Here is a 19,301-nt window from a genome sequence, read left to right as displayed (position 1 = left end):
GATTTGTTGGAAAACATATCTTAGGCGCACTCGAATGTAGTGGCGTGGACATTTTGGGAATGTGGGTCTCACGGGGAGCGTGCAAGGGATAAGTCCTTGCAGTCGGGCTATCCTCTGTGCCCTCGGTGGCTCAGATGGATAGAGCGTCTGCCATGTAAGCAGCAGATCCCGGTTGGGGCACCAATTTTTAACATGTCCCTAATGAAGTACATTAATGCCTGTTTCCACCTAGGGTGTCCATTTAATTATCATTTCATTTCTAGCAAAGCTGCATGGTCATCTACGGTAACTGTTCTTTCGTGAACAGATACTATCATTATGTATACTTATCAATTGAAATTGGGACTAATCTGAACTGGCCACGGTTTATCAGCCTTCTATGGACCACCAGACATGGTCATGAGCCCAGGAGAGGCGCTGCAGCTGATGTCGTCCTGTCAGCAAAGGCACTTACGTCGGTCGTCTGGTGCCATAGCCCATTAACTCAATATTTCGTTTCACTGTCCTAACGGATATGTTCGTCGTACTTCCCACATTGATTTCTGTCGGTATTTCGCGCAGTATTCCTTGTCTGTTATCATTGACAACTCTCAACAAACGCTATTGCTCTTGGTCCTTAAGTTTTCTGTGGTGAGATGTAATGTCTAAAATTTTGTATTCTTGGCACTGTGGATCTCGGAATACTGAATTCCATAATGATTTTTGAAACTGAATGTCCATTGCATCTACTCCAACAACCAATCCACATTCAATGTCTGTTAATTCCCGTCGTGTGGCCTTAATCATGTTGGTACCTTTTCACATGAATCACCTGAGTTCAAATGACAGCTGCACCATCGATTAACATTGTATAGCTGGCATACAGTATACCACCGTCATTTATAAATGTGCATATCGCTATCCCACTACTTATCTCTACCCATTGTAGTTGGTTTGTACAAATTACACGCCTTGTGATTGACCAGCAGTATCATTATAAGCAACTCCATTAATTACTTACCTTATTTCTGGGTGTGACACTGAAGGCAGGGCCTAACAGTTATGGAATATACAGAAGCAAATAAGGACCAGAGTACCAGTTGAACAATATGTAGAACAGACTTTTCTCTCAGGTCACAGTCAACATTATGTTATGCACTTTGAACCTCTTATTCTGCCTGACATGTAATGTGTCTCCTTCCTCACTCATCTTATTACATCATTAATCTAATTGTGTCTGAAGGTCTACTCATACCTTATACCTAATAAATGTTTATAGTTTTTAAGAATGTTTTCAGGCTATTAAGTAGAATGTAAGAATATTGATTATATGTTGTATATATCATCACTGTAGGGTGTATTCGGAGCAAAACTAGTTGACACAATGAAAAACATGAAGCACTTAAATACAACAACTGAATACCCATTTAGAAATCTTTCTATACCACTTAAATGAAAAATTGATCATTGAATGAAATGGTAAGTATAAGGTGATCAGGCTTTTCCATTTACTAAATTATGGTGTCTGTGAACACATGATATGAGTTTCAAATTAGTGTGACAATGACAGTTAGACAAAGAAATAAGCCTTATATCTAATTGTGAAATTCTTAATCTTAAACACATCAAACCTACAATGCACTGACAATATGTGTGATATCAAAGAACAGGACTAAACACAAATATGTTACCATAAACACTCAACAAGACATCGACATCAAGATACAGATTTATATAATGCACAAAACAGAATTGAGCTTGGTCTTTAGCTTCACTCTCCTTTGGAACATCACACAGGCACTGAGATTCACTTCTGTCACACTGAGGCACAACGTACAGTGGATATACAGATTAGTTCGATGCAGCTGTCTGGTCATCACTTGCAACATGATTATGTCACATCTGGCAGATGCAGTCAATGCAGTGGATAGTATGTGTGCTTCCTTGTCTTCGTTGGTACAGTCTATACCAGGGGTGACCATGACACTGGCTGTGGCTTGACGAAAATGTGAATAGCATTCTCCTATTGCAACAGACCCTTGGACGCAGGTGTGTGTCCAGAAACAAGAAGTTGGACATGACTCCAAAGTTCATACCCATGTGACTGGCGCTGGTTGTAGTAGTCAACTCGATTGTACCCTGACAGTATGTTGCTAAACTGCTCGCTATTGCTCAACGGAAATGTATTGTGGAGTAGCTTGAACAGCGAATCCACACTATCAACAAGGTCCGATAAAAAGGTGTGCTGAGCTGTACCAAGTGTGATGATAGATAGCGTCAGGAAGCTCTCACTGTGAGAATAGAATGATGACAGTGAATAGCTACATAGCACAGTACTGCATGTGGTGCAGACTGGCTAGTGCATATTGTTCTCTGGCAGGAGAAAAAGGTCAGTTTATTCTACGGCGTTGAGGACCATACAGTCTGTATAAAATGGAGTGTCACTAACAGTACACAAAAATATAATGACACAAATACACTCCTGGAAACTGAAATAACAACACTGTGAATTCATTGTCCCAGGAAGGGGAAACTTTATTGACACATTCCTGGGGTCAGATACATCACATGATCACACTGACAGAACCACAGGCACATAGACACAGGCAACAGAGCATGCACAATGTCGGCACTAGTACAGTGTATATCCACCTTTCGCAGCAATGCAGGCTGATATTCTCCCATGGAGACGATCGTAGAGATGCTGGATGTAGTCCTGTGGAACGGCTTGCCATGCCATTTCCACCTGGCGCCTCAGTTGGACCAGCGTTCGTGTTGGACGTGCAGACCGCGTGAGACGACGCTTCGTCCAGTCCCAAGCATGCTCAATGGGGGACAGATCCGGAGATCTTGCTGCCCAGGGTAGTTGACTAACACCTTCTAGAGCACGTTGGGTGGCACGGCATACATGCGGACGTGCATTGTCCTGTTGGAACAGAAAGTTCCCTTGCCGGTCTAGGAATGGTAGAACGATGGGTTCGATGACGGTTTGGATGTACTGTGCACTATTCAGTGTCCCCTCGACGATCACCAGAGGTGTACGGCCAGTGTAGGAGATCGCTCCCCACACCATGATGCCGGGTGTTGGCCCTGTGTGCCTCGGTCGTATGCAGTCCTGATTGTGGCGCTCACCTGCACGGCACCAAACACGCATACGACCATCATTGGCACCAAGGCAGAAGCGACTCTCATCGCTGAAGACGACACGTCTCCATTCGTCCCTCCATTCACGCCTGTCGCGACACCACTGGAGGCGGGCTGCACGATGTTGGGGCGTGAGCGGAAGACGGCCTAACGGTGTGCGGGACCGTAGCCCAGCTTCATGGAGACGGTTGCGAATGGTCCTCGCCGATACCCCAGGAGCAACAGTGTCCCTAATTTGCTGGGAAGTGGCGGCGCGGTCCCCTACGGCACTGCGTAGGATCCTACGGACTTGGCGTGCATCCGTGCGTCGCTGCGGTCCGGTCCCAGGTCGACGGGCACGTGCACCTTCCGCCGACCACTGGCGACAACATCGATTTACTGTGGAGACCTCACGCCCCACGTGTTGACCAATTCGGCGGTACGTCCACCCGGCCTCCCGCATGCCTACTATACGCCCTCGCTCAAAGTCCGTCAACTGCACATACGGTTCACGTCCACGCTGTCGCGGCATTCTACCAGTGTTAAAGACTGCCATGGAGCTCCGTACGCCACGGCAAACTGGCTGATACTGACGGCGGCGGTGCACAAATGCTGCGCAGCTAGCGCCATTCGACGGCCAACATCGCGGTTCCTGGTGTGTCCGCTGTGCCGTGCGTGTGATCATTGCTTGTACAGCCCTCTTGCAGTGTCTGGAGCAAGTATGGTGGGTCTAACACACCGGTGTCAATGTGTTCTGTTTTCCATTTCCAGGAGTGTATATATCCAAGTGACCCCAAGTGAAAATGAAAACAAACAAAGTGTATGACATTAGTCTACAATTTTAATGTTACTGGCTATCAGTGCCCCTGACTGGCAAAATGACTCAAGTCTTTGCTCATATTGTGCTATCCTGGGGGAAGAACCGAATAATACTAGATTAACAAGTATTTAATATGTTATTATATTCCCATTTCCACCATGCTGTGTCTGAAATATAACATGTTCAAATAAACATACATAGTAAACCTAGTTTGTTCTATGGATCATGCAGTTAACTATAAGACATCATGACTGATTGCACTACCAAGATCCTGGATACAAACTGTGATCCCCACAGTTGGATGAGACGATCCCTACATATTTGTTTAGTGATTATTTTCCATTCCATTCATCTTCTCCGTTGTCTTTATATGCTGCTCCATACTCCTGTGGACAAAATCTCCCAACACAAGACTAGATCCCACTGTATATCTAATTTTACCTCCATTAAAATGTTAATACATACAAAGTCGAGTTGAGATGCTCATCATGTTACCTTCAGTTTAATATGAATTAAGTGCCTGCATTCTAATAGCTTTGTTTCCCTTACTGTTCCTTTATTATTATAATAGTTTAAGCAGTCTCAGTACTGTCCCTCATTACCATTGTTCATTATGCTTCATCTCTCCTATACACTGTTAAGCAAACAAAATAAATTTTATTGACAGTATATGCTGTATATCTTTACATGCTGTTGCTAGATATCAGACTGTTGCAGACTGCTGAAAGTCTGAGTGCTCTGCAAAAAACATGCATTCCCCTATTCATTGCTCATGCACGTCATCCTTCACTCGACAAGCAAACTTGTTTGCTGCCCATAAACATATTTCTCATGTTGCCATAAAAAAGCCCAAAAACTGTTCACACTGATCACACAATTCGCTCGGACGTTGTCTGACTTCAAACGACAACAAACACATACTACCCAACAAATTCATTTCCACTCACATCACTGGTGAGGACATCAACACACATAAAATCATCGTCTATAGCGCTGTTTGGTGTCGATGAAATAATGGAGCACATAATCCCACGCAGTCAGTTGATGTCTAAACAACTAGGAAAGACAAAACGCCAAATGGGGTTTAGTATCCACATCTTATCCCTCACAACAGCCATTGACATGAGCCAAATGCTTGATATGTAACTATCTCTTACTCTTCATACCAGCACGAACTGGAATCTCGATATTCCCACATATCAACCAACATAGCTCTGCACTCCTTATCAACTCTCTAAACTACTACATTTATGCTACAAGTAATCAAGATGACAGATTCCCAGTAATAGAAGGGTGGAACATACGCAATAAATTACACACACTACCCATACACAAAAAAATCATAAACAAATAATCATGTATAAATACTCATAACCGTGAATAATCATAGGGTAAAAACCCTACTAAAATGTATGACTTATCATACTTAATTATTTACAAAATCTAATCTCAGACATACAGCAGTCTACACCTTCCTTCCTACCATTGATTACGTGATTTGTATTTGTCCCACGCGACGCCTGTCGTCCGAATCTGAGCTCTGCCATATTCACAACTTCTATACCTACGATAACTTGTGTTGGCGCTACAGTCATGATCAGCATAATTTTATGGGTTCTTTTGTCATGTACATGGGCGATGTCGTTGGGTAGGAAAGGCTATCGCCTGCACCCTATCTGTCTCCTAAATTCATCAATATTTACTTTCTTGAGTTCAATAATGGTTCAACGAAATTTGTTAGGCATCTTGTCCTCGCACAACCACAGTGTTTTTGTGGTGGCGAAGGGCCCGTCAAGATATAAATTCTTCCTTTCCAGTTCGCTCAGTAAGCACACTGCATTCTTGAATACTGTATCTGTCAGCGCTAGCAAACTCAACATTTCCTCTTTAATAATATTTTGTTTTATGTGGTGCCAGCAAATCCCAAGGAACTTCTCTCAGAGAGCCACAAATGACAAGCACTTCCTGTTTATAGGTGGCAGTCTGTTCAGTGCCTCTGGGTCAAGGAGTGTCACTACATAATCGAGACAAAAAGGTCGTGACCATTTTGGTGGGAAACAATTATCAGACTGATGTATCCAAGCTACAGGATTGATTGACGTCCCATTGTCCTTGAATTCCTCAAGCATATACAATGTCGAATAGTTCTCCTAGTCCAGCATTTCGTTATCTCTCCTCATAAGTTTTGTAATGGTTTCACAGTTTCTGTATGATACTGGCTTGGCAACATTTGGTAGGCTAACTCCCGCTGCAGTAGTGATTAATATCGCTTCCCCAAATTGATGCACAAGTTTATTGACCGTTGTCTCGCAGACAGTCTCATTAATGTTATTCAGCCTGTCTCCATTTTCGCACATATTCTCTGTTTTCGATTGAACAGTACCTGCTTACCATGTCCCTGCTTCTTTGCTCTCTACTTGAACAGCTCTATTCTCTGTTCTTTGTGACTGTATATCGACTGTACTTCTGTAGATATTTATCTTTGTCTCAGTGTTCATGCTGTTCAGTCCAGCCTCTGCCTTCCAGTTCTTTTCATTTCTTTTGATGCACGGTCTCTTCCAGTTTTTCTTCATAGTTTTCTCGAATTGGTCCATATGCTCGTCTATCTTGCCCGCTAGTCTCTCCCACTCTTCTTATCGCCTCTCCACATCGCTGATCCCATTCTACAACTTTAAAATTGCCACCCAACTCATCTCCTCTATCCTCTTACACTCTTCCTTTGCCGCTATTACTAACCAGTTTGCTTCTTGGGCTCCATTTACAGCCTTCTGAGCAATTTTCTTCATATCCTCTGCCAGTTTGGCAATTTTCTTCTTGTCTCCTTTTATTCCTCGAATTTAATTTTGTATCGTCTCCCAAATATCCTTGTTTTCTTACCGTATTTTCTTCTACATGTCTTCGTTTCCCCCCTCATTCCCCCCGCCCCCCCATTTCCTTATTTTCTTTCCTCATTGCTTGTACCGTTTCTATCATGTCCTTAATTTCTTGTCTCATTCCCTTCAAAAACTTCATGATACTGAACTCCTCATCTGTCATTTCATTGTTTTGCGCTTCCTGGTTAGGCCTTGTGCCTTCCAGTTCCTCCAGGTTGTGAACTCTTTCCTCTTCTAAATTCCATTGTACCTCCTCTTCATCTCCTCTTCGATAAACTGGCTTTTCATGTGCCCTTTGACCAGTGTGATCACTGGTATACAATTCGTTATGAATTCCATTATCTTCCCATAGACCAGAATTAATTCCCTAAATGTTTATATTTTCTTCCTCATCCAGAATATCCATCCTTTCTGCAGAACTGCTCCCATTCCTACATCCCTGACAGTTTCCCAGTAATAGAAGGGTGGAACATGCACAATAAATTACACACGCTACCCTTACATAAAAAAATCATAAACAAATAATCATGTGTAAATACTCATAACCATGAATAATCTAGAATGAGATTTTCACTCTGCAGCGGAGTGTGCACTGATATGAAACTTCCTGGCAGATTAAAACTGTGTGCCCGACCGAGACCCGGTCGTGCTTCGGTAGCTCAGATGGTAGAGCACTTGCCCGCGAAAGGCAAAGGTCCCGAGTTCGAGACTCGATCGGGCACACAGTTTTAATCTGCCAGGAAGCTTCATATCAGAGCACACTCCGCTGCAGAGTGAAAATCTCATTCTGGAAACATCCCCCAGGCTGTGGCTAAGCCATGTCTCCGCAATATCCTTTCTTTCAGGAGTGTTAGTTCTGCAAGGTTCGCAGGAGAGCTTCTGTAAAGTTTGGAAGGTAGGAGACGGATACTGGCAGAAGTAAAGCTGTGAGTACCGGCCGTGAGTCGTGCTTCAGTAGTTCAGATGGTAGAGCACTTGCCCGCGAAAGGCAAAGGTCCCGAGTTCGAGTCTCGGTCGGGCACACAGTTTTAATCTGCCAGGAAGTTTCATGAATAATCTACTTATCCTACTTAATTCTAAACAGAAAAGCATGGAGTAAAAACCCCACTAAAATGTATGACTTATCATACTTAATTATTTTAAAAATCTAATCTCAGACATACAGCAATCTACCCCCTCCTTCCTACCACTGATTACGTGATTTGTATCTGTCCCAGGCGGCGCCTATCGTCCGCTCTGCATGCTTACAAAAAGCGCACTGTTCTGACAATCTATCCCATTGCACATTTTCTGACCTTCAACACTACTAGTAATTTGCATTGTTTCCCAATTTATTCTAAGAACACTCTTTTCCTCTGTACAACCTGATTCTGGTGGGCCCACACTCATCAGAATATGGTATCAGACCACAGACATGCATATCTCACAAATATCATAACTCGGTTTAGATTGGCGAATTCATTTGGTGTTATGCTCATCTCTAGATTTAATGCTATGAATTCTGATAGTTATGACGAAAGAGATTCACTGCGCTTGTTGTCCTTGAAAGTTGTTGTCCTCATGTTTCCATTTTAATATTCACCGTGGAAAGAAACGACAAAAAAGAACACAAAACTTTGACCACCTCACGTCTTCTGACAGGCCATGAATCTGTTACTACCCAACTCTTTCTCATTTTCCGTTTGTCCCTCGCACCTGTAATTCATTTGTAACCACTCCTGCAGTGAATCTGTTCTGATGCACAACTTATTGATTTCAGGATAAATGTTCTCCTCCACATACAACACAAAATACTATACAAATCTTTCCCAATAAATCTTTCTCCAGTAAAAATTCTCTCAAAATTCTTCTTGTTAATCAATCTACAGTCATTATCTGTGGCACTCTCACTGCTCCCCTTATTTCTTCCTCCTCAAATGTAGCCATGTGCAGTGTTTGCATTGTTGTGTACAGTGATCATAACCTCCCATTTCGCTTCATTGCGTGGTGTGCTCTGTCTGGTGTGGTTGCACTGCATGCATTTTGTAGAATGTAGACTTTCTGTACCATGTGAGCTCCCTTTGAGTTGATTCAGATCCGGTAGCTCATTCCCATGAACCAACCTGAGACAAAATATTCGATATTGTGACATAAAATTCTATAACACTCGTGTGAAAGCCTGATGCTCCTCAAACAACAGAAACAAAAATAAAATATAACAGTGTTATTCTAATTTGTGGCAAACAATAAATTGCATTTACGCAACATATGTACATATAAGATCCTTCCAAAAATACCATCAGACGTGGATAAGAATCTACAAAAATCATGAACATGAACCTAGAGAGAAAAAAGTACACGGGTTATTAATTCGCTCCAGCAAGTACCAGAAACTATCATGGTAAAATGTTTTTGTTTCTGGTCAGGTCACGCAAGTAAGTGAGACGAACAAACAAAAAACACAGACATTAATAGTTCGACTGCACATCAGGGTATTCAAAAAAGAATCATATCTTGAGCATGGGTTCACCAATTTACATGAAACGTTCTGTATGTGTAAAGTTACCCAGCCCCAGAAAACTAGTTGTAAACCAGACATATCTTTAAGGTCTAAGCTATAAATGTAATGTGCACAACTTTAAGGAATAACGCAATTTCCAAGGCCTTAGCTGTAGATCCTTAAGTGGACATTTACATAAAAATATTTTAATATGAGTCGAAGGTGTTTAACAGAGAAAATCCCCTGAGTCAAAGGTGTTTAACAGAGAAAATCCTTCAGTTAACAAATTATTCAATAAACATATTCACAAGTTATGAAAGACTATCAAATGGTTTAAAAACTCTATTCATGTAAATTCTAATTACTGCATTTCTACTCATGTGGAGCGTTACCTGGTTGAATGATGAAAGTATGCCCTCCTGACGGATGTATCGACCTGAACATGACTCTCAAAGTTCGTTAGCCTTAAATGAAAACAGTGACCGTAAGACGCTGGTTAATCAAGAGGCTCGAACATTTCATACAGTAGTTGTGGCCCTGAAACAGGCGATCGTACAGATGTCTCCAAGTGCAGACCGAGAAATGGCTTACCATGCCAATAGTGCCACTTACGCCCAGAGTCAGCTGTGTCGTGCGAATGGCTCTGCTGTAGAGGAGTTGATGGTGCACTGATCTCTGTCTCCAACAAATATTACCGATATGTACACGATGCACAAAGCTCGTCATCTCTTTTGATTCACACTCTTTACAGACTCCACTAATTTTCATTAATTCCTGTGCCCTGCTATCATTTCCTGCCAATCACTGCAAGCCCACCAATAGCAAAAAGTGCAAACATGCTGGTCCAGTCGCATGGATCCTTCCAGCACACAGAATCCCGCCAACACAACGTATCACAGCACAACCCCAGTCACATGACAAAACGCCATCATATTAAAAAAAAAAAAAAAAAAAAAAAGAAAGAAGGTTGCTGCAGCTATATCTCTGTGACAGCCTCAGAAGTCCCCTGATTTTAGAAAGTAGCTCATAGGGCTAGGCCAATATTTTCTGAAACCCGTGTTTCTTTCAGAAAGCGAGTGATGGTTATATAAAAAGCTCTCAGCAAAACATGAGACAGGGACGCTCTCCTGCTGGTAGCGTGGCGTCCCAGCCATAATTTGGCCGCTGAGCAAGGCCTGGGTTGAAATACACATTTGCCAGCCATCTCCTGGATCGCTCCTGGCGCTCAAAATTCCAGGAAGACAGACACCTGAGGTTCCGGACTGCGCTGGCAGCAAAAGACCACTTTCCTCACAGCATTCTCTCCCCAGCCTGTCTCAAATCCAACGCTGTGTGCTTTCCCATGCAAACAAAAAACATTCAGAAAACAAGATATCCAAGTGCCACGTAAATGAAAGAAAATGAACGTAGAGTATGTCCAGTCACTGTCATTCGACATACTTTCAATGAAAACACTGCAGAAGAAGTCCGCACTGTTGTCTCCCTCTACTTACCTAACTAACATCGAATTGCATAAAAAAGGCAGGAAAAATTGTTTGCTGCATTTCAGCGTCTCCATAAAATTTCTTTAGAATTAAGAATGCCTGCCCCGAATCTAAATCCTATACAGCACGGCTCCACTTACAAAGCCAGTCAGTGTTCCAATCTAAATCTGACCCAGAGTCCAAACTTCTGCATCTGTTGTTATGTGAAGTTAGAGATAAAGTGTGTCAAAACCTTCACTTCCATCCTCTCCTTAACATTCCATGAAACAAGCCCCACCTAATTTTCTTGAGCCAATCAGAAAGCATAACTTGTAGTCAGCCGATGAGATAAGAGGGGATTGACTCTTCGAAACTCCTCCTAAGAAAAATTTCATAATATCTAACTAGAAGCTTTCATGTATGGAAAGAGATAGCGAGATATGTTTAATGGCTGGTGCAACTCCAATATGTTGCGATGTTTCGGGACTAAGAAACTTCCAAATTCCATCGTTTAGTCGCTTCGGCAAACCAGAGATTTGCGATCCTGGGGGTCGCAGCATCTTCCCAATCTTGAGAAATGGCTTTGGCAGGGGCGGGATATTATACCCCACTCCAAATTACTCAAAGCATGACCTAGCTATTGTCCCTACAAAGAAAGGGAGAAAACTTGCGAGTAACTGACCACCTTAGCACACTCTGCTGTGATAAACCTATGAGTAAACAATTCTTTAATTTGTAACAGACAAGATTTTCAGGACACAAGAGAAAGGCATGTTTTGGGCTGGTTCATGACACTGTAGCACTTCACGACAAACCACTTGGAATGTAAATAATGTCTGTCCTTTGAAGCTTCTTCCCTCATAGGCTTTGTAACGCAAAGAGTAAGCTACCTTTTGTGAAGAAACATTCAGGTAGATCGCCCACGCAATTCGCTACCAGGTTGTGGACCCTGCAGATGCACATTCTCTCATGCCATACAGGGTCTCCCTCACTCCTAAGCTGCACTGGTCATACAAATTTAACTACCACATGAAACAAAATTGTTAAGGCTTTTGTGGCCAGCTGTTGACAAACTGCCTATTTGCTTCTGTCTCGGGTTCTTTGGCCGATATTCGTCTGATAATTTTACTGACGTTTCGCCAGCACGAGTGCCTGGCATTGTCAAAGCTTCTTCCTCCATTGCCGGTGGTGAACTGGGGCCGAGCTCGCGGCCGCAGACTGTATGTACCTGGCGCGCCAACGTCCGAGGGCTTCTCCGCGGTCATTTCCGGTGCGGTTCTCCTCTTGCTACCTGCGACTGTCGTTCGCTGCAGTACGGGAAACCAGGATCCGTTTACCTTGAGGCTTTCCTCTTTCTTGTTGAAGCTGTTCCCGTGTTTGCGTATTTCTACACGTTCTCTAAACAAGCGGGTGTGATAGTGCTTCTCTACAGTCAGAACTTCCATGTCGCAGAATTTTATTACATGGTCTGTGTCACTCAGCGCGTGCTCTGCAACGGCCAATTTCTCGACCTGCCCCAACTTGCAATGTCGCTTATGTTCTTTGATCCTGGTGTTGATTGATCGTCCAGTCATTCCGACGTAAACTTTTCCGCATGTGCATGGTAAGCGGTATATTCCCGACATTGCAAGTGGGTCCCTTTTATCCTTTGCCGATCTAAGACATTCTTTGATCTTCCTTGTCGGTTTGAAAATTGTCTTTACGCCGTGTTTGTACAATATACGGCCGATTCTGTCCGTCACTCTGGGAATGTATGGCAGAAAGGCCGTATCCGACATTTCTTTTCCTGATTTCTTATTTCGCTGAGTGTTTGGCTCTGTTACACTTCTAATACAATTTGTGGAGTAGCCATTGCTTCTCAGAACACTTTCCAGATGTCGCATTTCGCGTTTGAGGTGCTGCGGCTCGCATATTCGTCCTGCTTGTGTTACGAGCGTATGAATCATGTCTCTTTTCTGGCTCAGGTGGTGGTTTGATAGTTGGTGCAGGTATCGGTCCGTGTGTGTCGGTTTTCGGTATACGCTGTCCCAGGTTTTCGCTGTCCCTTGTGACCAGCACGTCTAGAAATGGTAGATTTTTTTGTCCTTTTCTATTTCCATTGTAAATTTTGTGTTGGTGTGGAGGCTGTCCAAGTGTCTTAGTAAGTCACCGAACTGTTCTTCACCATGGCTACACACAATGAAAAGTATCATCGACGTACCTGTACCATACCTTAGGTTTACAAGTCACCGAGTCCAGTGCCTGTACTTGGAAATGTTCCATGAAGAAGTTGACCACCATTGGCAACGCCTCCCAGCTGTTTGTAGAAATAGCCAATCCACGTGAAATAGCTCGTGGCGAGACATCCATGGAAGAGCTTTGCGATGTCTTGAGGGAAAACGGAACCGGTGTGCTCCAGAGCGTCGCTGAGTGGCACTTTCGTGAACAAAGAATCAATATCAGAGCTGACAAGGATGTCGTTTGGTGCAAGTTTTAGTTTCTTTGGCTTCTCAATGCTTTAGATATGTTCTCTGCGCAGATATGAGGTCATATCTGTCTGACTGTGGCCATAAAAGAACTGTGCATGTAAGCGCAAGTGTAGAGCAAACTACTGCAATTACAGTAAATCACAATGCTCCGATTTAAAGAACAGAAAAGGATGAATCCAACGACATGCAGATATACTGTGTGGAGGATTTGTAGAAAATGTTACAGTGTCGATGATGTCCCATTAACAGAAATTTAATAAATAATTAATAACTACTGTAATTTTAATTGCACAAAAGAGATTGACCTGTCAGTTAGTATCACTCATCAGTATGCATCGACTGAGATAGTTTCACATTCTGTTACACAAATAATTAAACTGTGAGAGCCACTTTAAGAGGGTATCTGATTAAAATCAGCAATTTTTGTTCACAAAATCAGTTACACTGCTACCAACGCACCAACACTGACTGTGCTGACAGACATATAAACAGGTCATGAACAATATCTAATTCATAAGATATATATATATATATATATATATATATATATATATATATATATATATATATATATATATATATATATATATATGAAAATTTTAGTTCAACTAATTGTTCATGTTTTTGTGTAATTTTGTACTTACTTTAAAAAATATCAGACAATAATGGGTTTGGTTGAGAATGGTTATTAGTGAATCACAAATTCTACGTTTTATTATCGAAATTATTGCTCATATCAAACATTTTAAACACACCCAACCTTAGCAACGAAACCATGCTAGTGACAGCGAGCAACCAGTGCCAACACAGACACACATTCTGGACTGAAAACTGCTGGACACCCACACCAAACGCTAACACCAAGCAATAACAATCACGACCTCAGAACGCATTGTCAGCGGGAAAGTGGTAGACTCGGCTTAACCATCGGTAGCTGCAGTACTGTAATATATAATACGCTATGAAGCAAATTAGTAAGTTTATGACCAAAAGTCACAATTAATAACCAATATATCGACGCAGGAGGATATAGGATATTCACAGCACGACAGTTGGAAAAATACCGCGATAGTTCAGTGGGTACGTTGAGAAACCCATAGTGATTGGGAAACCGATTTATTCTGCCCGTAGTTCAGTAGAACTTGTGTATTTGCCGTGGAGTTATATGTAGCGATTCTATTTTTTGGCATAGGTGCCATAGACTGAGGAATATTATAGGATGAGTTGCACGTGTGTTCGGTAAGCAATCGATTTGCCAGTATCCTACCAGTAAACCGAAGTTTGCCACCAACTTTGCCTATAACTGAGACTATCTGATCATTCCATTTCATGTGAACACTAGGCATTATATCATTACTATTCTACGCATTAAATTTTCAGTTTGTCTAATTCACATAGCATATAAACACATCACGAATAACATTTAATTTATAAGATTTATGCGTTTCAATTTTAATGTAGTTAATTGTTTATATTTTGTGTAATTTTGTACTTAATTAAAAAATAGCCGACAATCATGGGTATGGTTGAGAACGGTTATTTCTGAATCACAAACTGCACGATTTATCATTGAAATATTCATTTCAAACATTTTTAACACACCCAGCCTTTTTAGCAACGAAACCATCGTAGTAACATATTTTGTGGTACATGCTTAACTTTCTGTTAAGTCACTAGGGCTATTATATCCTTGTTCAATTTATTCTTTTGCCCACAGACAACTACCAGTTAGCAGTAGTATGGGTATTACTCAGCGTTGGAGTTAACATACGAACGGAATTATTTATAAGTACTACTACTACCACTGAAAGTCCTGTAACAATCGATTCTGTATTCTCGAGAATTTCAGGGGGGGGGAGTGTTGCACTTCGATATTCATTTGTTTTCTGTTTGTTTCTGATCTCGTGGTAGTGTTTTCGGATGGCAGCACTAACGCATCAAATGCTGGTTTCTGAAAATGGCCGATGAACAGGTGAGTGAAGAAACTAAGATTTATGTTAATTATTTACTTAGGGCATGACATAAAAGTTAATAAATACGCCCCGAGTAACTGGAAAAGACCATAGATTTCTGTTACATATTGAATTATATTGCTTTATGTTATGTTTTAGCTGAAATGAAAGTGAACACTGAGTTTATCGTTAGTTGCGCGCCGGAAAGAAACGCCAGTCAAAATCAAATATAAACAAATAGGAGTTCGTGCGTAAAGCTCATTGTCAGCTTGAAAATACGCCAATACAAGGTGTGTAGTAAGGGAAAAACTGACTTGTGAAAAGTATACAACGCACTTGTGAGATAAAACGTACTATTAATCAGTGTAGGACAAAAACATTCGCAAATGATGACGGGAATAATGTAACGTTTGAGTAAATCATAAAGAGTAGTAGAGCTACAGCTGTTCATTACAGAATAAACTTAAATTGTTGATGAGTTATTGTACTATCTTGTTGATGTCTTTTGTTGACTTTTTAGGAGGTGCGGCAATTGGAGTTACTTTGTAAACAACTCTACGAATCCCAGGATTCAAATCATCGCGCTGAAGCTGAGAAGGCATTAGTTGGTTTCCAAAATGCACCAGACACTTTGGCAAAGTGTCAGCTTCTGCTCGAAAGGGGAGACTCTTGTTATGCCCAGTTATTGGCTGCTACAACTCTCACTAAACTTGTTTCAAGGAGTGCACAAGGTCTGAGTTTACAGCAGAGAGTTGACATACGTAAGTTACATTCACCTTGTCTGCAGTTATGTATGAGTATGCACTTTATTTAATTATACAGAATTATTGACAATGTTGTTCCATCATAAAGGTAATAATGAAAGCAAGGGAACTGTTTTTGTAGTAGATCACTATTTAGGCCCCACATTCTTCAAAGTTACCAGTTGTAGGTAAGGAAATAATGATTAAAACGAAAAAAATATTTTACTCTGTTTAGAGTGCTTGAAGCACAAATTTTCTTTGTTCTCTTACATGCTTTTATTTGTAAAGTTTTCGTTTCCTTCTTGAGGGATGTGCAGTTATTTCTTGTGTTCCACACATTTTAGGCCAGGTGAACTTATGAGTATTAGTCGGACATTGAGCAGGCCGTATTTTGTAAATATGGCCACACACTGTTTACCTGTTGAGTATACTGCTGCTGTACAGTACATGCTGAAGTGTAGAACAATAAGAGCTCTTTTCCTTCATAATGCATTGTTTTGTAATGCACGTATTTTGCACACCTAATGAAATGTCACCAAGCTAAACAAAATAAATGGTCTGTTTGTTTTGAATGTTGGTTGGATCTGTTTTATACCCTTTTTAGATTATTGATGGCTATATTTTGTCATAGGCAGCTGTACAAAAATTTTGCTGTCACAGCTACTCATATTTTTTATGAATGTTTTAGTCCCAGAGTGGTCTGTGGTTTAACCTGAGTTTTAAGCTAGTTTGAAAAGTAGTAATTTAGTTGCGAGTTGAAGATGAAAAATAAATTGTCTACAGTTATTGAAAAATTAAACTGATGGTATTTGCTGTATACTGTGTGCCATAAAACTTATTTTATGATGATTGTAATCTTGTGAACATGGGGGATGATAGCCCCCTGGTCTTCAAAATACCTTACGAATTCTATGATTATGTACTCAAGATGTAGCACAATGATCCCTGCCCATTGTTAAAAAAAAAATACTATTTTCTGCTACTCTCTTATTGAGTGCTTACAACCACTGTGTACACCCTTTGTGTACATGTCATACCTCATGGTGAGTTCTGCCAACACTGCTCTGCAAAACATGTAGATACTACCACTACTCCGGAATCCTACACTGTGATGACTTCTGTCATCAGGAGGAATGCATCAAAAGTTTAATTTGATAGCAATCTCAGGACATTTTATTTCTGTTTATAATTGGACAGTTTATTCTGCAATAGGTTCACCCATGGAATACGTGTAGGAATAGCTGTTAGAATGTGCTGGTGTTTTCAATGGTTAAGCTACATTGGGACGAAAGAGCAACAAACTAAAAATAGTCAACATGTCATACATGGCCATGGCAGAGAGAGAAAATAGGATGCCAAATTACAAATATAACTGTACTACCACTTAAATCTGGTGACAATTTCTACGTATGGATGAGAGATGCTTACTGTTGTCTAGCTAGTGGTGTAGTTAATACATCAGCAGGCACTTCCTTTAACTGCAAGTGTTTATCAGTAATTTCACTTCTTTCACACATTTTTCAGTAGTGTCATGTAGCACAGACATATTTTAATCTAGAATGCAACTCAGGCATTTATGGAAGTTTACTAGAACTCTGGTTGTCTTGAGAAAGTATTACAAGATTTTGATGCTTATTAATTTGCAATTCTCCGGTCAGCCGCCTCAAATGCACTGCCTGTTTGCTTGTAAAATTTAAAGCTGCATATTCAGCTTCAGCTGTAGAGGTGGGAAAATCTTTCAGTTTTTTGCTCTCCCAAGAAATTATATTTTTCCCCACCAGGAAAGCACGCTCACGTTGTGTTAACCTAGTAGTTAAATCGTCTGCAAAATTTGAGTCAACAAAACCAGTTACATGCACTAAAATCCTCTTTAGTAAACACAATGCCATAGTTCGTAGTACTCTTGACATAACAAAACATTCTTTGCTACCATCTGATGCACACGAGCAAACATACAGCTATATTGGCTTAAAATAATAGTTGCACAAGAAATGTCAGGTCTTGTATTAGTACTGTATACAACAAATAATCAACAAGTTACTGGTATGGAAATTTGTCACCCTGCCTACCCCAAAACTTGATGTATTAATATATTTCAGCACATTTGCAATATAACCCTTCCAGTCAAGTTTTAAATCACCATTCTCACAGTTTCTAGTTGTACATGTGCCTTAGGGCTTTCCTTCTCCTACATCTTTGATTTCAGAATGCTCTGATAATCCCTGATACAACTTATCTTTCATCACACTATTTTTACAAGCGACAAAAAATTGTATATGTACAAAGCAACAATACAACATTTCTACTTGGCCACTAATGAACATTCGATTTTCTTCAGTATTTGGCTCATTCCGCATGAAATAAGCCAAGTTGTCATTTTTTGAAAATCAGTACAGTAAAGATGTAGACATGGTAATACACAACAAAATATCAAATTTAATGATTTGAATCTCATTTTTATTGTATTCAAGATATTTAGTTATTAATTGTTATCCCAAAGTTGTAGTTGACTATACTCCATAAACACTAAAAAGATTCATTATATTGGCTGAACTGATTTGCTGTCTGTGAAACAGATGATGCAACAAAAAGTGCCTTACTGTTTAACAATAGGTTTCCTTTATATCCTGCACCGAATATTTTTTTCTGGTAAGCTTTCTTTTGAATTTTTTTCTCTTTTTGACAGGGATTACTGTCACCCTTGTGACAAAAAAGATGATAAAGTTTGCTTCTTGTTTGAACAAATACTTCAAAGTTGTTAATATTATAGGAAAGTGAGGTTAAGAAAATGTATTAACTCCTAAATCTATTAAGTTTTGGAAATAACTGTATTTTGTACAGGAATGTTGTCACTGGTGTGACAGTAATATGTGTCATGGGTGTGACAATATGCACACGTTTTTAAAGATTTTCCAGTGTAATTAAATACCAGTATATAAAATAATGTGTACTTCTTATACTGGTGATATTTCGAATAAATAGAGGTCTACTGATGTTAAAAATAAATCTTGCATTCCCAGATGATGATTTCTTCAACAGAAAGAATGAGAAAGCTGTGGGATGAAATGAATGAAGATCCACTGAAACATGAAGAACACTTAAAAAAGGAGAGAGACAGAATGAGAAGAATGAAGAACAGAGAGCAGCTGCTGATGAACCAATGCAGTCTACCAAAAAAAGAGAGAGAATGATAAAACTAGACAAAGGTTTTGCAGAGAAAGGAAATATAAAAATATGGCAGAAACAAACCGTACCAGTGAATTAGGATCGTACAAATGTTCCCAGACATTAGCCGAAGCTGTACCCAAGGAAAAAACATCACTTCCAAATAGTCCAAGGAAATGGACTGCTGTTGCCAGAAAACTGGTTAAGGAACTAGATCTTGCTGACATTAAAAGAAA

The 19,301-nt window shown here is 40.6% G+C and overlaps 1 protein-coding gene across 5 annotated transcripts in view; it reads left to right on the top strand.

The window, feature by feature from the left end:
• Nucleotides 1–14,941: 14,941 nt before the first annotated feature.
• The window catches only part of LOC126347079 (exportin-7), a 214,861-nt gene continuing 210,501 nt past the window's right edge, over nucleotides 14,942–19,301 (top strand). The window contains exons 1-2 of one of the 5 annotated variants that reach the window (XM_050002240.1): nucleotides 14,942–15,177; nucleotides 15,678–15,918. In XM_050002240.1, coding sequence (XP_049858197.1) covers nucleotides 15,163–15,177; nucleotides 15,678–15,918 — 256 coding nt within the window. In that variant the 5' untranslated portion in view covers nucleotides 14,942–15,162. Of the gene's footprint in view, nucleotides 15,178–15,297; nucleotides 15,448–15,677; nucleotides 15,919–19,301 lie in introns of those variants that run through there. The other 4 variants (XM_050002241.1, XM_050002243.1, XM_050002242.1 and 1 more) reach the window with 4 other exon arrangements.

Source organism: Schistocerca gregaria, chromosome 1, assembly GCF_023897955.1.
Source record: "Schistocerca gregaria isolate iqSchGreg1 chromosome 1, iqSchGreg1.2, whole genome shotgun sequence".
Classification (NCBI taxonomy): domain Eukaryota; kingdom Metazoa; phylum Arthropoda; class Insecta; order Orthoptera; family Acrididae; genus Schistocerca; species Schistocerca gregaria.
This window is presented reverse-complemented; position numbering and strand designations above follow the sequence as displayed.